Source organism: Megascapheus bottae, chromosome 5 (assembly GCF_031878675.1).
Source record: "Megascapheus bottae isolate mThoBot1 chromosome 5, mThoBot2.hap1, whole genome shotgun sequence".
NCBI classification, from domain to species: Eukaryota; Metazoa; Chordata; class Mammalia; order Rodentia; family Geomyidae; genus Megascapheus; species Megascapheus bottae.
Window position 1 is genome coordinate 78,072,283 of NC_143513.1, and position 23,942 is coordinate 78,096,224.

The 23,942-nt window shown below is 45.5% G+C and overlaps 1 protein-coding gene across 3 annotated transcripts in view; it reads right to left on the reverse strand.

Moving 5' to 3' along the window:
• The window catches only part of LOC150063723 (TRPM8 channel-associated factor 1), a 28,924-nt gene extending 8,520 nt beyond the window's left edge, over positions 1-20,404 (reverse strand). The window contains exons 1-3 of one of the 3 annotated variants that reach the window (XM_090333454.1): positions 20,289-20,404; positions 5,088-5,721; positions 53-1,047 (exon numbers count right to left, since the gene is read on the reverse strand). In XM_090333454.1, coding sequence (XP_090189580.1) covers positions 53-1,047; positions 5,088-5,707 — 1,615 coding nt within the window. In that variant the 5' untranslated portion in view covers positions 5,708-5,721; positions 20,289-20,404. Of the gene's footprint in view, positions 1-52; positions 1,048-5,087; positions 5,722-11,143; positions 11,243-20,288 lie in introns of those variants that run through there. The other 2 variants (XM_090333455.1, XM_090333453.1) reach the window with 2 other exon arrangements.
• Positions 20,405-23,942: the final 3,538 nt, after the last annotated feature.

Genomic DNA, 23,942 nt, shown 5'->3' on the forward strand with positions numbered 1-23,942 from the left:
GATGCCATCCACTGCTTCTCCTGACCTGAGCTTCCATGCCCTCCTTCCATACCTGGATTGGTGCAGTTGACCTCCACGGTGATGGGAGATTCTGAGGGGCGCATGTAGGCGCTGCTGTAAATGTCTTCAATTTCCGGGACTAGCAGTGAGAGGTCACTTCCAGAATGGGCTAGGCCTGTGGCCAGGGAGAGCATGGCCCCTCGGCAACAGTCATTGATCACCGGGTTCTCTCGGGTGGCCACGGGGAGCCGATAACGACTCAGCAGCTTCCTCAGGAGCCGATGCACTGACATGTAGGCAGGGATCTCATCTGCGGGGATCTGGAGGAAAGCTGCGCCATCGGGGCCCAGCTTGGCCAGCCAGCCTTTCTCCACATTCCCCCTCTTTCTGCCCATGATAACCTGGAACTCAGCCAGGGTGGAACGGAAGTGGTAGGTCCTTATCCCTGCTTTAGGGGTACGGAAGGGGCCTGGGTTGAGGCTCTGGCTTGTAATGCTGATGCCAAAGGGGTTGAGGAGCAAATTTGCTGGGAATCGAGCCAGGGGAGACACTCCTGGGTTTTTGAAGGCCCACCACCAGGCCTGGGCACCAACGAAGAGCCCACCGCCCTCTGCCACAAACTCCTGCAGCTCCTTGACCCCAATATCACTCATCGGTTCAAAGCAATAGACGCTGGCATCGCTGGTTAGACTGGGCTCGATGCTGGTGTCTATGCCTCCGACGGCCAGCAGGCCGCTCAGTGTTCTCAGCTCTGTCTGCACTACGATCTTGCCTCTGCGGCCCCCATCCAGCCAGCGGACAGCATTGAGCAGAAAGGGCCCCAGCTTCCCCACAGTAAATAATACCTTATGGCCAGTCACAACCACCCTGCCCCGGCCATAGCGGGCAGCTGCTATCACACAACCATGATAGGTATCTAACCCCAGAGGAAAAGCCAAAGCCCCATGCACTAGCAGCTGAGATGGGAAACAGTCTGAATTGGTGATGTCCAGCTCTGAAATGCCATGTAGGAGCTCATCTCTGTCCTCAGAGAGGTCGTCTTCACAACTGCAAAGAGACACAAGCACTCTGGATTAGAGGGGTGGGTGGACCCTATACCAAGCCCCTATGCCTGTTTCTGGTACTCAGCAAGGCCTTCGGATCATCTGCTCTTACTAATACTATGCTGGCTCCTTCAGGAGAGCTGGGAGAGCAGATTGGATAGGACTGAAGTCCCGGGACTTGAAGGGAAGGAAACTGCAAAAGAGGTCCCGCGCTGTGTACCCCGTACTTTATTTTAAAGAGTCTAGATTTTAGCTCATTAAAAACCATTCTGAGTCTTTTGAACATCAGCTAAAGAACTGAATAGGAAAGCATGCTTTTATTTTGATGAGGAGTCTCTGAGAAACTTCATACAGCTAATTTTCGCCAAAGTCTACGGCTGGCTGAGGTGTTATCAGGAAAGTTGACTGGCTTCAATTCCAGTGAGAACCTCTGGCTACCTGACCCAAGAGGACTGATTCTATCTAGACCTCCACTCACTCGTTGGCTGCCAGGAGAGAGCAGAATAGCTGTGTTCTGGGGGCTTCACTCAGCATCACGTGTCTCTTTTGCATGGATTACTAATCTACCCCGAGAGGGCCTCAGCACACCCACAAGCCCCCAGTGGTAGACATGATCCTGAATACCTAACGGGATTACTATGAACCTGAGATTTCAGTCTCACTTTTGCCATTTTTGTCAGGTATAAAGCTATGGCAATTGTGTGGTCCGAAGACAGCTTTTGAGGAAATACCAAAACCCGAGGGTACATATAGACAACACCTCTCACCAAAACCTGGGGGGACATATAGATATCACCTTTGTAGTGTTGTTCTGAGCTGCTGGGCTAGCAGAGCTCTAATCAACTGACAAGGGCATGGATGGTTTTCACAGCAGACCCTTCCCTGAAGAGAAAGGCACTGTTCTACAGTTTGGACTGTCCCTATCCCTGAAGTATTAGCCACTAAAATCATTCAACTAGTTCTCTGCTTACCAAACACCTTTGCCAGTATAATCTTGCTGTCCAAGACCATCTGCTTAAAGATATTAAGAAGTGAGTGGCTGCCAGGCAAAGCAGAACGAATGACCTGGTTTTGTCTTGGATACTCTAACCTTAATTTGATGATTCTAACAATGAGATTTTAAGATGTTTAGAATTTGAGACTTATTTTTTATTATTTAATTAATTTTTATTGTAAAGGTGATGTACAGAGGGGTTACAGTTACATAGGTCAGGTAATGAGTGCATTTCTTTTTGAATAGTGCCGCCTCTTTCCTCATTGGTTTTCCCCTCCTAATCCCCCACCCTCAGGGTTGTATAGTTCATGTTTGACACAGTATCTACTGAGTATCACTGCTGCATGTGTTTACCCTCTTGCCACCCTTTCTGTGCTCCCCTTCCCTTTCCCCTTGCCTTTACATACAAGATAAGAACTCCAAGAAATGGAAATAAAAGGTTTTTTGTTATTTTGCTTTTTGTTTGCCTTATTTTCTTTGTTACTGTTTGTGAATTCTGCACTTTACATTAAAAATTTGTGTTTCCTGTTTAACCAGTGAAGTCAATGAACAAAGATGGTTGGTTACTGTAATTCAAATGAAACCATCAGCAACATCAGGATTTCTGAATTAGCCTGGCGTGACCAGATGAGATAGTCTCCAGATCTTCATCTAAGAAACAAAACTACCTGAATTCCTGGCCATTTTCTGTTGGAAATGGAGGAGCTAGACAATAATTTCATAAATTGCAAAACAAACAATTCAATCAAACATGACTTATCTTTCTTACCCTTTTCTGAAACAGTTATTTAAAAAGAAATCTACCAGTGCAGAAGGGGGAGAAAGATGGAAGGCTGGATATCTATCAAGATGCATTGGACTCATCAATGATTTAGTAAACCGACACACCTCTGAATAACTACTTGGAGATAATAACAACAACAACAAAGTAAGAATACTAGAAATCCACCATATCAGTGGATTTTGAAAAGAGTACAATCTGCAAACTGGAATGGTATTTTTACATTCGAAAATGAAATCACTGGAACAAAAGACTGAATGTGTATGAAAAGAAAAACTAAGGAAACAAAAGGACTAGGAGAACCATTTGTCCTGGAAAATACACTGCAGAAACCAGTAATGATCTGTTCAGAATTTCTAATGCCATTTCTAATTTAAATAATCATGAGTCACCAAACTAAGTTTGATGGGAACTAATAGCATGAAAGAGAAGTATGAAACTAGGCCAAAAGAAACAACTAACTTCCAAGAAAGTAGCAGGCAGAAGACAGGCAGAAGTCTATGCATGCATGCTTAGGCACTAGTGAGTTTAAGAACTGAATAGGAAAGCATGCTTTTATTTTGATGACGAGTCTGGAAAGCTCAAAAAACAACAGGAAATGATTACAATCAAGAAGTAGGGGGTGGAACCACACGACTGAAGAGAGGAGAGAGGAAGAATGTAGTCAATAATTTACCTTATGTATCACAAAATCAAGAAAGGGAAGGGTCAGGTTGGTGAGAATGTTGCAGGAAGTGGCACTGATCACGATGCACTATATTCATAAACTGCTTTGTTATATGACACTTGCTTTGTACTTAAAGATATTATTATAGTAATTTAGTTCTTGTGTCTGTTCCTGCAATTTCTAGCAAATACATATACAAATTTCCCTTATTTATGGTTTTAGTTTCTGTACCTTGGTTGCCTGTAGTTAACTGTGGCTCAAAAATATTAAAAGTAAAATTCCACAAATAAATGATTCATAGGCTTCAAATAGTATATATTCTCAGTAGTGTGATGAAATCCTATGCTGACTTATTTTATAGTTAATATTCATCATTCTTATGACCAGTGTGTCCTCACTATATACTCTTCCCGCTCTTGGTCCCTCGGTAGCCACCTTGATCACTGGACTTCCTGTGGTGGTGTGGCAGTGTTTGTGTTCGGTGATCCTTAAATGGTAGTGACCTAATGACATTTCACAGCGCCTATGTCAGTCACCTCAGGTAGTCTTGCCACAGAGCAGTGAGCATATTACAGCAAGATACTGTGTGTTATCTCATTATATATCATTTATTAGAGCATAACTGTTGTTCTTTTATAATTAGTTACTGTTACTTTCTTATGGTACCAAATTTATAAATTATACTTTATCAAAATGATATATTATACACAGGGTTTGCTTGGTACTATGTGCAATTTTAGGTATCCAATGAAGGTCTTGGAATGTAAGCCCTGCAGAGTTACTTCTTCCTTTTAAATAAAATAAATCTTTGTGCAAGAGCTTCAATCCAACAGTTCAATGGATGAGTACAATGCATCTAGAGCAAAGATACCCCTTTCCACACTTCTATGTCCTTAGTTCTTAGATCTTGCAAATAATATTCTTGAAATTAAAAAAAAATCTGGGGTATAATATACTCAATGAATGGATGAATAGACAGAGAAGATTTGAACTCCTTCATAGAAGTCTAGAGCGTGGGTTAAAACGAGGAAAAGTGCTTTCTTATCCAAAAGACAGAGTAATGAACTGTTCTGGGCGGCAAATCAACCAGAAGTTCTAGCTCATTTGACATAATTTTAACTTCCATGTGCATCTTCCCAGTCTTATCTATCTAGATTAGTGTTCTTCATCCCCAGGGAACAGAACTTTACTATACAGTGGGGAGTGGCCTGGTGTATTTTTTTTCTGCTTTGGGGACTAGTCTAGCTTTTAATCACTCTTATTCATCCATCCAATCATATACAGCTAATGAATGTTTACTAGGCACCCATTAATCTGTTACATGTATAGTTACGTGTATGTGAACAAAATAAGACTGGGCAATGCTCTCAAAGAACTTTCAGAGCAGTCTGACTCTTGTCCACCATCTGCCTCTCCACTGGCCTGCTTGGTCCTTAGCCTCTTGAGATAAAGCTCCTAGACTTAGCATGCATAACTTGCACCACCTGATTTTCAATTTCAACCTGTGGACTGTTTGCTTTTCTTTCCTCGCCAAGCCACAGCTGGCTAAATATGCAAAAGTTTACTCACAGCTCTTGAGAATTTAGTCTCTGGGGTACTCACCTAACTAAGACTGGGATTTTGGGCATCTTCTTGGAGACTTTAAAGAAACTTGTGTCTCCTTTGTTGTCGGTGAAGTACACGCCAGCCACACTGGTGACCAAGTTCCCAGGGAAGGTGAACAGAACTCTTTCATCTTCACCCTGGTTGGCCCAATCCCAGGCTTGGCCCCCCATGAGCAAGCCTCCTCCACGTTTCATGAACTGGACCAGCTTTTCAGTCATGGTTTCGTTGTAGGCATCAATGCAGTAAACCCCGAGGGAGTCATCCACTTCCGGTTCAATCTTTGACTCCACTCCAGCACCCTCCAGGATTTTAACCAAAGGTGCCACAGATGGGTGTATACCAATGGGAGCCCCAGGGGAGGAACGGAGCCACCCCACAGCATTGATGAGAAAAGGAGTGAGCTGGGTTTCGGCCAAGTAGTCCTCATGGGATACGACCACCAGGCGGCCTCGACCGTAGGTGGAGGCGGCAATGAGCACCTGGCCCATGTCATTCACCATGACAGGAAAGGAGGCCTCTCCAATGAGAAGCAGTTCACAAGGGATGGCATCTTCAGGGAGATCCCAGCTGGTTACTCCATTCATAAGGGCCTCAAAGGCAGCTGAAGGAGTCGCCATGGCTCTGTTTGGTTCTGCACAGAAGAGAGCAAGGATTCAACTTGGTGAAGAAAGGGTAAGCAAACAACAACAACAACAAAATAAAGTAGTGTGTTTTTCCACTACTTGGTTAGCTTGTGAAGAAGACGGGCATTGCAATGAATCAATCACAATGTCAGTGACTGCAATCCAGGAGGAATCCTGGATTCCTCCCCCCCTTCGCCCCCCCCAGCCCTAGACTATGTCCTATCCTTTCCAACATTAAGTGGTTACATTTAGTATGCTATTTTCCCCAATACTGAACCAGCCAAACATGGAAGGAATGGAGGTGGAATTGTGTCTCACAAGAAACTTTGTGAAATCCTAATCCTAATCCTTGTGAAATCCATTTGGGAATGCGACCGTATTTAGGAATAAGGTCTCTGCAGATGTAATCAAATTAAGATGAGCTCCCAGCGGCTTTGGATGGCTCTAGGCTAATGACTGATGAGAGGCCATTTGGACAGAGAATGCAAGGGGAGACTGTCCTTGGAAGATGAAAGCAGGGGCTTAGAAAGCTACTTCTGTAAGCCAAGGAACTCCAGAAATGGTTGGCAAAAATAAGAAGCAAAGACAGAGACAATGCATTCTACTTCTGAACCCCCCAGAAGGAACCAGCCAGTGGTGCTGATAACTAGATTTTGAAATTCTGAGCCTCCAGTGCTGAGCTGAATAAAATGCTGTGATTTAAATCTGCTCTATTGGCAGTCATTTGATATGACAGCCTCTAGAAATTAACATAGCATGCAGCAAGTTGTCATTCTCACACCCATTCCACTGGCATTTCAACGTACAGCCACGCATTTGCTAGAAAGACTACAACTCGAACCATACCTCTAACCCCCAATATCAACTATTTATTTATATTTCAGCTTTGCTATTGTTTACTTAAAAATTATCTTTCAGTAATTGTACTAAGGGGTGACAATTCAGCATGTAAATTTATGAGTGTAATGCTTCTTGATCAACATCACCTCTTCCTTCATCCTCTCTTTTTAAATTTCAGCCTGGAACACTTAGAATTTCAGTCTAACTAGCCTAACTACCCTCACTCAGAGAAGCAGAGGCTGAGCAGGAGGAAAGTGAGAGCTGTCTGTGGCTTGAATCCACACAACCAGAAACAGAGGCTAGGTTAGGAAGGATGGTAGATTCTTACTTGTACCTGGGACTCCACTGAGGAAGGTGTCTCTGTTTCTGAGTGTGACCTTACAACCGTCCTTTGCTCCTTCACCACAAGCTCCTTTTTAAAGGATGTTTCAAGATCTCTCATCAGTATTCAACTACATGTATATAGAAATTCCCATATATGCTTATGCTTACTCTACGAGTAAGTCATTTAGGACAGGGAAGGGAGGATATAGCTTAAGTGGTACAGCACTCGCTTAGCAGGCAAGAGGCCTGCTGTTCAATCCTAGGTACCACAGTAAACATACAATGTAAACATTTAAGTTGCAAATGAGCAGGGAATTCTTGCAAAGTGAAAAAGGAAGCCTGACTCAACATTATGTTTTACAAACACTGGGTTCTGCATTTATTGACAGTGATTTTTTACCATTTTCCTATTTGGAACTAATGTTAAACCTGAATCTAATGATAATACCAGAGCTAATGATTATTACATTTATTCCTCAGGTATCTTGGTATGTCCTTGAAAAAGTCCTTGGTGTAGACAATGTGCCAATTATAGACCATAGAATAAAATCTTGGTCTTGAGGAAACCAATAAACTCCAGATCCCACTAAAAGAACACGTGGTCATCCATGTGTATCCAATACGTGGTTATCGGTCTTTAAAATTAAAGAAGTCTTAGATGGAGTATCTTCTCTTCAAAGGTAAACTGAACAAGCTAGATGTTTCTGGCAGTGAAATAGAAGTATATAAGTATAAATATAAGAATGCGATACAAAAATGCTGAGCCAACATTTGGTGAGTGAGAAGCTTTCCCTGCCCACCCTGGATGCCACAAATTACCAGGACAGAGAATTTTGCAAGGTCACAGGGTGCCCCTTTTTCCTATTCTTCCCCTACTCAGCTTGTCACCAGTCCTGCTGATGTTCTTGTTCACAATTTCCAATGACACCAGCTGGCTTGGGTCTTTAGTGATTCATGTCTGGCCTAAACCAATCCAGCTTCTGAGTCACCAGTGCCTGTTCTTATCTCTGTTCATCTAAGCTCACTCTTATCACACTTCTAATTGGGAAGAAAAATCCCTCAGGACTGCATCTGTGTCCACAGGGGGAAACCTGACTCAGTTCCCCAGGTTGGTGAGGCCTTGAGGACAGGCAGTTCCTCACAGTTTCCAGCTTTATCTTTCGCTCCGTCTTTCTCACTAGCTTCCTAGGATCAGGCCCCCTTCTTATTTCAGAGGATCCTCTTTCCTTTCCCTTTCATCTTCCACCTTTCTATCTATGGAAATCTTACCCTTCTGAGAAGAGGAAATTTAAATGGACCCATCTCTGGAAAAAGTGTTCAGTATCTCTAGTCTGGCAGTGGAAAATAGTATGTCTATTATCCATAAGACTGTCCAAAAGATGAACTAGGGGAAAGAGAAGACAATGAAGAAGACAGAAGTGGCTAATGGCTTCTAATAGAGGACCAATGGTGGCCACATTGTCTCAGGAAGGACTGAGGTCTACCTACCCTCTTTTGAAAGGAACCCAGTGGTAACATGGTTTCTAAACTATGTGTATTCTTAGACCCAGCCACTCTCCTTCTAATAAGCTTTCTTAAAGAGTGGCAGTGAAGAACAGCAGCAGGAAAGACATGAATACAAAGATTCTGACTGCCATGCTGAGCTGGAAATGGAAATCGATAAGTGGAAACCAAGAAGTAAACATAGATCAAAGACAAGGAACATTTCCTGGTATCATTTCCAACACCTGTGTGGGTTTAGGATCTGAAATCCCATGCCACACTTACCTAACTTTGACCTCTCCCTATGGCAGGAAGAGGTCTCCCCCACTCACTGCTCCTCCAGAGTTGCTCAGCAGACCTGTGCTTCCCTAGTGCCTAGAAACGCCACACTCCCAGAAAAGAGAACTCATACTTTATGACACCCTTTGTGCTCTAAGATAGCTCAAGGAGGAACTACATCTATTTTACTTCTAAGCAGAATGTTCTAGATACATCTTAAATGAGAATTTCAAATCCTTATGCTAGGTAAGACATGAGCCCATTTTTAAAATAATGATAGTTATTAGTTCATAAGGATAGTAATGATAGTAACATAATACTACAATACTTACCAGGTTTCTGGCATTATGACACATAATTTTTGTAATTTTAAAAATTATAACAAAACCCTGGATATGTTTGCTATCACCATTTTATCAACTGGGGAGAAAGAAGCATTCTTGTGGGATAAGGTGATTTGATACCTGTTCAAAGGTATATATATGGAAAGTGGTGGATCTTGGATTCAAATCCAGGAAATACAACACCAGGGCCCACATTTTTAAGCCCAGCACCAAACATATATAAGGATTTGTGGTCTCTTAGTGCCAGGTTTTAATATGAACAACAACACATTTCAACAGGTTAGCCTCGTCGATTACAGATTTCTCAAACAATGTCATTAAATCTTTGACTTTCTCCCCCATGATTCTTTGAGCTCAGAGTCTACGGTCACCTTCAAAGCTAAAGGTATCCTACTCACAGGGGAAGAGTAAGTTTTCTATTTTCACCAGGAAACAGCCCTGTCTGTTGGACCTACTCAGGGTTCTCCCTGAGATATGCTGAAGGGAAGGTAGAACCTTCTTGGAGAGGGCCTGGGCCATTCTCATTTTGTACTTCAGATGGATTGCAGATCTGAGACCAGAGAATATATTTTACGGTTTGCATCCCTAGGAGGAAGATCAGGGATGCAAACAGTAAAATATGGATGATGATATGAAGTTAGAAGCAAACAGGGTCCTGCGTTATTTAGCCAGGCCTTGAATATGGACAAGTAGACAACACAGACGTGATTCAACACCTTCTCATCTTCCTGCCACTGTCTTCCTCGAACCCACTGTTTCTTTTTCCGTATGCATTCAGTAACTTCTCCAGCATTTTTTTTCTCTTTTCCTTCCTCTCCTGTCTCTGCATCCCTCCATCTTGTGCAGGCCCACAGGCCCCCCCACCCCCACCCCATACAGGCTTCTGCATGAACAACCTTTCCACTGGCTATCAACCTCCACTAAACCAAGAATCTGAACGGATTGATCTTTTTTTTTTTCTTCTGCATTCCATCCTACACATTCTGAGCTGCATCTGACTCATTGCATTTTAATATGAAAACATGGTTTAATTCATCCATCTGAAATAATGTATAACACACATGGAAGAATATAGACAACAAAATGCAAACCAGGTAAAAATCCTGAGCCGCCTCCCTCCCCCATATATTTATCACCACGTAGATTTAAAAAAATCCAAGCCCTAGACCCTTACTGGTGTCTGGGGCTCCCTCTTCAATATCTCCACGGGATGAAGGACTGAACCCTTCTTCCACTCCCTTATTTCTAGCATACACATTCCTTCTCAAGTCCTGACTTTGGCCCTGGGGAAGCTTCCAAGCTCCTGTTTGCTCCTTTGTCCCACTGGGTAACTCTCAGAGGACTGATAGCCTGGGGTTGTTTTTTGGCAGGTCAGTTCCGGCCTGCCCCTTAGCCCTTCTCAGCTGGCTGAAGGTTTCTACCAAGGGGACAGTGTGAGAAAGGTCTTCCCAAACTCCAGCAGGGCTAAGCCTGGAGCCCGCTCCGCTCCCCCCCCCACCCCTCCCCTGCCCCACTCCCCTCTCCTTTCCTCCCTGGGCTCAGAGCCTGGAGCCTGGAGCCCGTCCCCCTCCCCCTCCCCTCCCGCCTCCTCCGGGCTCAGAGCCCGCGGACCCGGAGCTGGCCGGTGACGTCAAGGGAGCGGAGGGGCTGAGCTGGGGGCGGTGAGAGGAGGAGGAGGGGAGCGGGGGGGGGGGCTCTCTGCCAGGCTGCTGGCATCTCCGAGTCGTGTCAGACCACCGATCCTCCCCACCCCCTCCCCGAGCCCAGGGAGCAGCGCGGGAGGGCAGAGGCGAGGCCCCGCCAGCTCCGCGTGTGACCACCCCCAAGCCGGCCCAAGACTCCCCGGGGCTACGCGGGGCCTTTCCACCCGAGAACGCCCAGGGGTCGGATGCTGCCCTTGGAAGACAGGCCTGTCGGCAACGCAACCACACAAAGCCAGCGCACGCCGACATCCGCGTCGGGAATCGGGGCTGGAGCGACGCGGCCTCGGGGATGCACAGCCGGGGAGCGGAGGAGAACCGTCCCCAGCGGGCGTCAAGGTGCCTCCGCCCCGCTGCGCACCCCGGCCCGGCCCGGCTGCGCGCAGGTTCCCCAGCCCCCCACGACGGGGCCAGTCCACAGACACCAACCCCCTCTCCAGACCTTCCTGGGGAGCACTCACCGGGTGACCCTGCAAGCTCCACCCGGGCAGCTGGGAGGGGGCAGGGCCTCGAGCTCGGGGAGACGCGCAGGCTGCGGGAAAGGGGCTGCACTGCAGAGCGCGCACCAGCCGGGAGACGCTGGCAGCGGGCGAGCCGGGGGCGGGGCGGGGCCTCTGCAGACTCCGTCCCGCTTCCGACCAGCTGGAGCGGGCCAGGGGCGGGGCTCCCGCAGGCCCCGCCCCTGCGGCCTCCCAGACTGGAGGCGGCTCAGGAGAAAGGGGCGGAGCTTGCCTGGGGACAGCACCTCTTTGTGTCTGGCCCGGGAGACTAGGCATTGTAAAGGATTAGGGACATCAGAAGGTCCCATCTCAGCAGAGTGGACCGCTATTTAATGAGAATTAATTTTTTTTAAAAAAGAATATCATCTTTTATTTATTTATTTCTGCCGGTCCTGGGGCTTGAACTCAGGGCCTGGGCACTATCCCTGCGCCTCTTTGTGCTCAAGGCTAGCACTCAGCCACTTGAGCCACAGTGCCTCTTCCAGCTTTTTCTGAAGCATTTATTGGAGAGGAGGGTCTCATCCGCTTTCCTGGACGAGCTGGCTTCAAAGCATGAACCGCAGATCTCAGCCTCCTGAGTAGTTAGGATTACAGGCATGAGCCACTGGTACCGGACTAGAATTACATTATCTTTAAGTTGTTGTAGAAAGGGGTTTCAATCCAACATAGTTAATCATCTACTTACTAAGTAGCTGATTAGGACATACATTCTGCTCACTATTATACAGTGTGTAATATGTCCCCCAAGAGGATATGCAAATTGTAGAGACTGACGGGCATGTTTTCGTATTTTGTTTTTTTTTAAAGTAGGAAGAAAAAGCATGTATATATTTGTATCCCAATGAAACAAAGGGAAATATGCATTTCTACCTGTCAATATTGTTTAATCCGAGCAACTGGGGAGGGAGCAACTCTTAATTCAGCATGGATTGCACTGCTACAAGGGTGTATGTAACGTTCATAAATTCAAAATAAACATATTCTGAATTGCACTGTATGTAGAGTGGACTTAGGGCTTTGTGAGTGCTTTGCTGGCACTCTACCACTTGGATCACATTAGCATTTTTCTGCCCAGTTTGGCTTTGGACAGAAAGTCTCTGGAATCTCAGCCTTCCGAGGTTCTTCTTTTTCTTTCTGATAATAAACTGACGGTTTCTCCTCCCTCTGTGAATTGGCTGAGTGTTGGTAGGCAACACACAGGTGCCATCTCTAGCAGGAGAAATCCAGGTAGAACAAAGTTAGGACTCAGACTTGTCATAGATGGACTGACTGAAACTCCTCCCAGCCACGCTTTGTCAGCTGGGCGACTTTGGAGAGTTTATTTAATTCCTCTACGCGGAAGTTTTATTCCTTGGAGAATGGGGGTGAGCCACGTGAGAGGTATTCTCCACCTTTATTTCAGATGTAAGGCTGGAAATGGGTGGGTTTCTTTTCATCCTTAGATCAATGCCTGGCATGCAGAAAGACTGAGTGCCTGTTAAAACCAAATAGTCAAATCCTTTTACAATTCTATATTTCGTTTTTCTGAAACATGGATGCCTTTCAATACTAACTGGGGCTTTTACCCCAAATAAAGTTTTTCCTCTATCTCCTTTGAGTGTCCTTCTTCAAACCAAATCCTATGAACATCAATCAACAAAGTGATGTACACAGCTGAGCTCAGTGGCCAGGTTTAAGTAGAGGGACTGGTAAGGACAAGACCAAGAAAACTGGATTCAGAATCCTGCCAGGTAATGATTCAAGAGACAGAATATATTTGTTCTCCCTGTTGTCATGTTCACTACGGCGTTTCTAGATTTGAAAACTCAGGGTAATAGCACTGCAGGTTTAAAAACTCCCAAGAAGTTTTACTGGGGGTGGGAGGAAGGCTAAAGGAGGAATAAAATCACATCTATTGCAGTGGAGCCTGTAATCCAGCGCATCAGGAAGCTGAGATCTGAGGATTGCACTTCAAAGCTAGCCGGGGTACAAAAAGTCAAAGGTGGCTCAAGTGCCATACTTGAGTGAAAAAGCTTCCAGAGTTCAAGCCCCAGAAGTGGCACAAAAATCCCCAACCAACCCACCAACCAACCAGACTCCTTCCCTGTCCATACAGAACAAAGAACACCCATCTACACGGGAAGTATACAAACTCACTTACCTCTGCGGATGAAGACATGAGACTTGGTGCAGAAAAGGGATGTTTTTTCTTTTACTTGCTTTATTATTTATTTGTACTGAAATCGCTGGCGCAGAGGTGATAAAAATGTCTACCTCGGATACACGCTGCGATCTGCCTTTCATACGTGGCTTTGAAAATTTCACAGTGACAACTGTCTCCAAGGGCAAGGATGTGTGTGATGGACGGCGCTCGGACGGCCCAACTGGCGCGGAGCAAACCCGAGCCGGGGCAGGAAAGAAGCCGGCTCCCGGGTCCTGGCGGCCTGGGTCCCCGCGGCCTGGGTCCCCGCGGCCGGGCTCCGGACCCGCGCGCACCGCGTCGGAGGCACGCGGGCGCAGCACCCGGCGCCCGCCCGGCCGGCCTCCCCGGACCCCCGCTGGGACCGCCCCTAACATGGGGCGGGCGCCCCACACGCTCCCGGTCCACACACCATCTTTGGGAGACTCACCCGGTGGACCAGCGATCGCCTAGGGAGGCGAGGGGGCGCCCTGGGCGGGGACGAGCTAGACCGCGAGACCGGGCGCCCCGCCGGGCCAGGGAGGGAACCCTGGAGCCTGCAGAGGGTGGAGGCTGGCAGAGCCAGAGGCGGCCGCGGGGATGAGGAGCGGCGCCTTAGGGGGCGGGGCTGGGTCGTTCTGAGAGCCTATTGGCCGCCCGGAGACGGGGGCGGAGTACTGTTCCGGGAGCCCATTGGCCGACACGGGATGTGGGTGGAGCCTCCCCACCCAGCCCTGCACCACAGAGACCCCGCTTTGTTGCAGTTTCTGCTCCGGGATGCAGCTGTGGACCTGTGGTGCTGCAGAATGCCAAGGCCTGTAATCCTAGCTATTCAGAAGGCTGAGATCTGAAGAAAGAGGTTCCAAGCCAGCCAGGGCAGAAGATTCCATGAGACTTACCTCCAAGTAACCACCAAAAAGGCAGAAGTGGAGTTGTGGCTCAAGTGGCAGAGTACCAACTTTGAGTGAAAAAGCTCTGGGGCAGTATCCAAGTCAGTATCCAGAATTCAAGTCCCAGGTCCCAAAGAACAATTCCATCCCCCCCGCCCCGCAAGAAAACAAAACAAAGAGCACAATAAGAACACAAACCTTCACCGTACACACGCACCAAATCTGTTTTTAGACTTTTTTTTGTAAAGACAGATAATAAATGTAGTAGCTAGCAAACACAAAAGAGCATCAAACAGGAAAACTATAACAAAGATCATTAGAAAGTATTCCCAAAAGAGCCAGGTGCAGTGGCTCATGCCTGTAATCCTAGCTACTCAGGAGGCTGAGATCTGAGGATCAAGGTTCAAAGCCAGCCCGGGCACTAAAGACTGTGAGACTTATCTCCAATTAATCACACACACACACACACACACACACACACACACACACACACACACACACACAAATGGAAGTGGGGCTGTGGCTCAAGGGGTAGAGCGGTAGCCTTGAGCTGAAGAGCTCAGGGACAATGCCCAGGCCCAGAGTTCAAGCCCCATGACCTCCCCCCCAAATAAAAGTATTTCCAAATAATACACAGTTAGAAAAGTTCATGGAAAAAGTAAAGGTCAAAAATAAAATTAATTAACTATTCAATTTAAGGGCTTAGAAGAAACAACGAAGGTAGGAAATAACAGTGAAATAAGTATAAGGCAAGAAGGGGAAAAGATACAAAAATTCGGTGTATGAGATAGTCAATACAGAATAGGTTCTGTCAAAATAAGCCAAAACATAAATAAAATACACTGGAAAGATAAAGGAAATAATGAAAAACTTCATTCTACTAATTCTGAATACACACATCAAGTGTGTATATGTATATATATATATATTTCATATCTACATGTAGAATTTACCAAAACTGACTTCCTAAGAAAAGTCAACTAGCCTATCATCATTAAAGTAATTGAATCCACACATTAAAGAATCTCCTAAACTCCAAACCCTGGGGGTTTTTGTAAATGATTTGAAGAAATGTTCCAGGACCAGATAAATGGGATCTTGCACAAATTTCTCACATTTGGTATCAACCAAACTAGATAAAGGTCATGCAGGAACGGCTAATTCAGTTTCCAATGTCATCTCACACTGTTGAATGCAAATGGATAATGCTCATCTAACTATCCATATCCATACATAAAAGATACTCCCTATAGATCAGAAAAGGTTGATTCTAGGGATAGTAAGCAATTTATACTAGAATATAAATATGATGTTTTAGCGTATAATAAAGGGAAAAGTGATATGGCCCTTTCAGTATATATAGAAGCATTTCATAAAATGTATCTACTCATGATAAAAGTATTTACTGAAAGAAGAAAATATGCCAGGTTCTGATGTCCATGCCTGTACTGCAAGACACTCAGGAGCTACAGGTTAGAAAGACTGCAGTTCTAGGTCAGTTTGGACAAAAAAGTTTTCAGGACCTTATCTCAACCAACGGCATACATTTGTCATCCCAGTTATTCAGGAAGCATAATAGGATTTTGGACCAGGCTGGCCTGGGCAAAACATGAGATCCTATCTCAAAAATAACCACAGCAAAAAAAGGGGGGGATAAAGGCATGGTTCAAACCTCAAACCATAGATAGAACATGTCTTGCAAGCATGAACCCTGGAATTCAAACCCCATATCACCAAAAGAAAGAAAATAAACTTTCTTTTCATGAAGTCATATATAAAATAGCCATGGTAAATAACATGTTTATATTCTATATGGTAAAACTTTCTGTTCTTTTACTCTGGAATATAATAAAAATCCTAGCCAAGCCTAGCAAAGCAGGAAAGAGAAATTAATGGTGTAAGAACTGAAAAAGAAGAAATGAAATTGTCAGTATGTTCCAATGACTTGACTGTCTTTGTAGTAAATGTGCAAAGTTTCTACATATCAATGTGGAATATTAATTCCATCGGATTTGATTGACTAATACATTGACTAGTACATAAAAGAAAACTATATATTTCTTCGTCAGTAATGATAAACCAGAAGTATTCTAAATGAAAACAAAACAGTTAAAACTGCAGCAATTTTGTAATGTACTTAAAAATAAATTTCACCAAAAATCAAGCAAATGAAAAATCGTTCCAAGTACTAAAGATATTGTAAATAAGTTTTATATACAGAAGTCACAGATGGAAAAACAGATTATAAAGAGGTCATTTCTTCCCAAATTAATATAATGTTTACTTTTTAAATGTATTTGATTTCTACAAACGGTTGCACAAAAGGGCAAAATTTAACATATTCATTTATGTGGCTAGTACATGAGAGCCGTGTGTTTGAAACTGAATCTCCAATGCAACATTAAGAAGGGAGGACTAGGGAAAATGTTTTGGCTCTGAAGGTGGAGTGATAATGGAATTAGTGCCATTACCATGAGAGTGGTGATTCATAAAAAATGGGGTACAGGCTCCTTGTCTTCTCATCTCTGTCTTTTCTGTCATGACTCTGAGCAACAGGGCTCTCATTAGACCTTGAACCCTAGATCTCAGAGTTTCCTTTCTTCTAGAATGATGAGCCAATAAGTTTCTACTCATTACTAATTGCCCAGTCTTGGATATTCTATGCATGCAGAATGAAATGAGATTAAGACATACAGTTAATATAGTATCTATGAAAATGCCAACAGGTTTGTTTGCTCACTTGTTTTTGATTTGATTTTCTAAGTTTATTTCCATGTTTATATATATGGAGGGCCAAAAGATTATACTATGGAAGAAAAACAATGGGTTCTCAGGAGGTCAAGATCTAAATACCTAAAAGTTTGAAGTAGCCTGATGGGAATTCTGTGACACTCTTTTTTTTCCCCCCTTTTTATGAGCACAGACATATTTTAAAGAATTTATTAACATTGATTTTTACATCATATTTCAAATAACATGTTTAAAAAACAAGTATTCAAGAAGGGAATCTCTATGTACAATCATTGGCACGTAGATTGCAGAACATAATTAAAATTAGGCTGAGGGTTTGTGTGTCAGAGATACATATTAATCTATGTAATAAAACATTATGTCTATAGAGTCATAAATTTTTATGTCTATTCTGTGACACTCTTATAAGAACTTAACAACAACAACAACGAAAAATGGTGGAAGTGGAGCTGTGGCTCAAGTAGTAGAGCACAAGCTCAAGGAGGCCAGGAGTGTGGCCTAGTGGTAGAGTGCTTGCCTAGCATGCACGAAGCCCTAGGTCTGATCACATACACAGAAAAAGCTGGAAGTAGTGCTGTGGCTCAAGTGGCAGAGAGCTAGCCTTGAGCAAACAGTGTCTAAGGACAGTGCCCAGGCCCTGAGTTCAAGGAAGAAGAAGGAGGAGGAGGAGGAGGAGGAAAAAAAGAAAAGCTCAAGGACAGCATCCAGGCCTTGATGCAAACTTTCAATACTGGAGTACTCTCGCGCAAACACACACAAACACACCACCACCACCATTACCACCACCACCACCAACAGCAGCAGCAGCGGAAGCAACAAACACTTCAATGTCAATGTCAGTGAAAAAAAGAAAAAAAAAGAATATGAAAATGAGCATGAAACAGGAAACAGAAATGCAGACAGAAAATACCATACCCCATCAACACATACAAAAAAATAGCCAGCCTTGTTAGTTATGTAGGAATGATAATTTTAAAAAATCACACAGTAGAATGCTATTTCATACCTGCCAGACTGAGTAAAATTGAAATTTGACAAGACTAAATTATGACAAGTATGTGGCCCAAGAATTCCCATCCCTTGCTGGACAGAATGAAAACAGGCTCAACACACCAGACACAGCTTTGGAAATGACCTAATCAAATCCAATATGTACACTTCTTTTTTATTTTAAACAGGAGGAAAGATTTCTTCCAGCTCTCACACACAAATCTTACGTACGACGCAGCAATTCTACTCTCATTTGCACGCACATCATTAATTACTTATCATTATCACCAGTGGTAGGTGCCTTTAAAATGGCCCCTCCTGTCAGAATGGGTACCTTTGCTCTTGTGCAGCTTCCTCCCCTGACACGTGGGGCTGGACCTAATGGGTCTTGTCTAACAAATAGAAAATGGCCAAAGGAAATATCACCTTTTGGATTAGGTGACAATAATCTGGTTTCTAGTCTTTCTCTCTGGGAGAGGAAGAAAAAAAAGTCCGAAAAAAAAAATCAGGCTGCTCTGCTGTGGTGGTGAGCTTTTCCACAAATGCCAGTGTGGCAAAGAATGGGTGTGTCTAACCTCAGTGCTGGAGGCCCCAAGGCCTACCCCAGCCTAATGAGTCAGCTTGGCATCTCCTCCCCCTGCCCTTGAGGCCCCGGGGTCTGAGCCAGAACCTTGATTCCTTGACGACAGCCTGTGAGAACCTTGGTCCACCTCCCAGCTTAGCTATCCCTGGATTCTTGATCCACAGAAGCAGAGATAACAGAGAAATGATAGGGTTTGCTTTACTTGGGTTTATTTATTTTATTTTTTTAAAATTGCTTTTAGTTTTAAGTTGCTAAATGTTGGGGAAATTTGTCTCTCTAGACAACTAATATACTCCCCCAAATTAGAAACAACCCAAATTTCCATCAGCAGCACCACTAATAGATTATATTAAATCATAAGCCATGAAGAGTAAAGTGCATTGACGAGAGAAAAATCTCAAACATGTAAGAATCTGTGCAGGATAATGCTTATGTGAAAACAAAAAATTAAAAAAAAGATAAGGAAAGCCAATACGTAGTTTTAGAATTCACACACATATGTGAAACTATAAAGAGAAGCAAGAGAATGGTTCAAAGGAAAAAGCATGACAGGTGTCATGTCTCAGAGTGGGGAAGGGTCCTGCCCCTGTGTCACAGACACAGCAAAGCCCTCAGTCTTGGCCTGGAAGAATGTCAGCCATTCATTTCATTATTCTTTAGACCACATACATCCTTTTTCCTAGTTTTGTTTTAAAGCAAAGCAAAGCGGGAAGAAATCGATATAGTCAATCTACTTATAGCTGGGCGGGTGGTGGTGACGGATGGACCATCCTGAGGACAGAGACATTCTGTTCTTTAAGTTTCCTTAGAGAAAGCTTCTTCCAAGTCTCCGTCATTATCCAGTTGGCAAAGATCTTTCCTCTATCTTGTGCATTAGGCCTTCTCCCTCCCTGCATTGCAGGCTGGCCCAACCCTGTGTGTCCTCCAGCTGTGGGCTGTTTATCTGGGAGCTGTGTAATCCAGCACTTCCTGCTTCAGGCCAAAAGCATTCCAGACTAATGTTCTCTGACTCCAGGCACCCCACACAGCACCCCTCCACCTCCCCCCAGCTCAAATGCACTGGGAGCTGGGGTGGGGTGGAGTCTGTCTGCAGCTACAGGCTGGAGAGGGGGACTTTTACCTGGTGCAGGGGGAGGGGGTGAAGCCGGGGGAGGGCATTCTAACAGAAGCCAAGCCAGCTAGGGCTCTGGCAGGTGAGATAACCTGGCTTTCAAGGTTCTTTGTGGACCACCAAGCCCCAATGGCTCTCTCTAGAGCACAAATCCAACACCAGGGGAAATGGGGGGGGGGGGAGGAGGAGGGGGAGGATATCCATTCTCCAAGCAAGGAAAAGGGAAAAACAAGTGACAAGGGACAATATTCCCAAGGTGCAGAGAGAAATAAGCACAGGGTCAGGAAGGGAGGGAAGAAGGAAAGGAGGAGGAAGGGGAGGAAAGGAAGGAAGGAAGGAAGGAAGGAAGGAAGGAAGGAAGGAAGGAAGGAAGGAAGGAAAAAAGGAAGGGGGGAGGAAGAGCAAGGAAAGAGGGGGGAAGCAAGCAAGGAAGGAGGGAAGGAAGGCGGGAGGGAGGCACCCCGCGGCACGTCTCTCCACCCCAGCCCCGCAGGCAGACGCCCTCCCCGCCTCCTCCTGCCGGGGCACTCTGGCCAGGCCCCGCTCCCTGTCCCCCCCGCCCCCAAGCTTTGTCACCGCAGCCTCTCCCCGGTGCAGACCCCCACGGCTGATCCCCCACTCACCCTCCGCTCCGCCAGTCCCTGCAGCGCGGATTCAGGACCGAGAGCACCCGCTAGGTCTGAGCCGAGCACCAGGGGGGTCCCGGAGGGGCCGGAGCTGCGGGCCTAGGCGAGACTGGGCGGTGGACCGGAGGCCTGGGCACCGCGCACTGCGGCGGGGAGGGGGCCGAGGGGCCGGGACGGCGTCTGATTGGCTGCCGCGGGGAGGGGGCGGAGCCTAGGGCGGCGTCTGATTGGCTGCCGCGGGGAGGGGGCGGAGCCTGGCCCGCAGCCCGGGTCTGCAGAGGCTTCATTTTCAGCCTCAGCTGCGGGCCCAGATCTGGGATGGAAACCACGTTCTTCCCCCACCCCATCCCACCCCTCTGGAGACACAGTCGGTAATTTGTCCAATAAATACATAAAAATGTAAATATTTCACGCTGTGAACACACAGACCCTGTGAAGGAATAACAGATCGTGGTGTCAAATAGTACCCAGTTGTTTTTTGAATGCAATCTATGGCTTCTACACATATATTTTAATGAGAAAAGTCACAGGTTCAAGGCTGGTGCTGATGGTGTGGGTCTATCCTCGTTACTGCTTCTCAGGAGACTGAGATCTGAGGATGGAGGGGCAAAGCCAGCCCAGGCAGGAAAGTTCAAGTGACTTTTATCTCCCATGGACCACCAAGAAGCCAGAAGTGGAGCTGTGGCTCAGCTGATAAAACCTTGCAGCACTCAAGACCTGAGTTCAAGTCCCAGGACCAGCACAAAAAGGAAAAGTAAAGAAAGAAAACAAAAACCAAGTTGCCCTAAGATGGAGAGTTGGGTTATATTTTTATAAGAAAACACGGGCTTATTTACAAGCAGGGCTAAAGGTGAAGAAGCTAGAGATTAATTTTCATATTTCCGAGCACAGAATTGTACTAACATGGCTCATGCATGAAAGAGGCGTTGGAAAGGTGTGGTTGGTACAGAGCCTCCACTGTGAGGCTGGAGGAGACTCCCATGGCTGCTATGGCAAAGAACCACAAGGTTTATTACAACACAGGTTTGTAATCTTACAACTAATTCCCTCCACTGGAGTCTCTGGAAGCTCCCAGTTCCCTGACTTGGGGCCGGGTCCTCTGTCTTTAAAGCCAGAAGGTCAACACTCCAGCCCCATCTGTGGTCACATCTCCTTGTTTACTGCCCTGAGTTACTTAAAACTCATTCCTGCAAGCATGACCTCAGGTGCAATTCAGATGACTCAGGCTAAGCTCCCAGCTCAAGGTCAGTGGATCTGCAGTTTTACAGACACCTACACCATCAATGCTCCTTTGCCTGTTCACAGGACTATGAGGATCCAGTTACCCTTATGTAGCCCTGTTTCTGCTGAGGGCAGAGGGTTTGCTACTTCTTGTGTCTTGTCCTCACTGGAAATACAGGGGCTGGGGGTTATCTCTACTTCACAGGATCGCTGAGCATTGAACTGATTAGTTAGTGTAGGTAAACGCATTTAAGCAGTATGTGGCATGTGGTAAATACTACATAAATGTCTGCAATGACCATAGGTAACCTGATTGTTCTAGACCTCATGCATGGGTCTCAGTTCACACAATCACACTGCATTACCAGTGAGACCTCGCCTCTGCACTGCAGGTCCTCTCACTTCCGCCAGTGGCTGCTGCCTCTTCCTCTTTCTCCTCCTCTTCTTCCTCCAACCTTTCCCACACCTTCTGAGTGTGTTCAGATTCCTTCTTGTCCCATATTCTTTCTAATGCTCCCTTTCCTTACTTAGGTCCTTCCTCTCATTTTTACCCATTGCATGTTCCCGCCTCTCTCTTTCTCTCTCTCTCCCTCCATCCTTCCCTCCTCCCCTCCCACCAGATTATGCAGTTCCTTAATTAGCAAGTGGAAGGTTTTGTTCATTGATCACTTGCCTGGTTCTTTTACTTCCACTTAGTAACCATTTAAAAGTCTGCTGCTTTTCAGAGATGTAATGTGTGAGAAAGGTCTTCTCAGACTCCAGAGATTGTCAGAACTAAGCTGGGACTCTGGCCCAGCTCTCTTCTTCCCTCCATTCTTCCTGGGCCCTCAGCCAGCAGGCAATGACTCTGGTAGAAGATTCCGCTAACTCAGTGGGATAGAATCTCAGCATTAAACTTACATTGACTCAATTAAAACAAGGAAAATAGTTTTGTGCTGAGGACTGGGAACTGAAGTCAGGGTCTCACACTTGTGCTTGACTTTTTTTGTTGTTGAAGGCTTCTACTTGAGCCGCATCTCCATGTCCAGCCTTTTGCTACTTAGTTGGAGAAAAGAGTCTCTTAGAGTTGTTCACTGTGGTGGGCTTTGAACTGTGATCCTCAGATCTCAGACTCTGGAGTAGGTCACATTACAGGGATGAGCCACCAACACGTGACTCCTCAATGTATTTTTTTTAATGTATGTGAAATTTTCAACTGAGAGTGATACATGGGAGAGGAACAAGATTCCCACCCCCCCCAATTAACCTTTAAAGGAGGTTATAAACCTATAAACCAATAACCGACAGATTAAGCTAGATCCAGAACTGTGTATAGGGAACCAGCATAATCTCTTTAATTTCCAGCATTTTTTTTAAACTTAAGAATCCAAAGCAGAAGCTGTCCTTAGAGTTGACCATGGGATATTGGACCAATTTGCCTTCTTTGGGGCCCTCATTGGAAGGCTTGCCTGAGAAGAATTTTCTGTTTGCCATACTCTGATTGGCCTGCTCAAGGCCATCCAGCCACCCAGGTACTCCTCTCTTGGGGTGGGCAGAAGGGATCCCTTCAGTGTGGTGACTTGGGCTAGGAAAGGGAAGGAAGAGTCATAATAGGCCTTTGGAAACACCTCCTATGGAAAGCTTAAAAGCATCGGTTGAATTTTAAAGGCATGGCTCCTGGGCCTTGAATATCAGAGGTCCTCAGCAGCAGCTCACACTTCTGGGAGTCGTGTAGGAGATCACAGTGGTCCGGATGGTTCCCACCAAATACTGTGAATTTAGTGACTGCCTGTTAGTGCTAATCAAGGCTCGGGGCTTCTTCAAGGGAGGGATGGGCTGTCTGCTGAGGCGCCATGCTCCCGGCTGGCAGAGGGCACTAGTGTCTTGCATTCAGAGGTATTGTGTCCATGAAGCTTGATTACGTGCTTGCAAGGAAGTTAGTGTGTTGATCCTTAGCTTTGTGTACTTTAGTCTGCCCAAGAATCTCTACAGCAGGTAAAGTTGTATATCAACTCCCATGGGCCATTGCCCAGATACTTAGGAATGCTTCAGGTTGTTTGTAGGAGAGTGTTTATCTTTTCTTTATCTTGTTATGGGAAGATTTCCTCCCCCACAATGCCCTAAAGGGAACAAAAAGGGTGACTCTCCCCAAGTCAGAGAATCTTTCTTGTTGAGTTGCCTTTTAACCCAGATCTCAGCTTTTATCTCACCTCTGGACTTGGACTGAAGCATAGGCTGTCCCTAGGTCAGGAAGCTGTTGGTCTTTGACTAGTTCTTGAACTGTGCATTCTGATCTAACTAAGCATTAGCTTTTCTGGATCTTGAACTCATAAGCACATTTTGTCAGCCTGTGTATATGCGTGAGCCAATTCCCCATAACTCATCTCTCTGTACATACATGGAGGGAGCTATACACATATGCACGTACACAGACACACAGACTTATTTCTC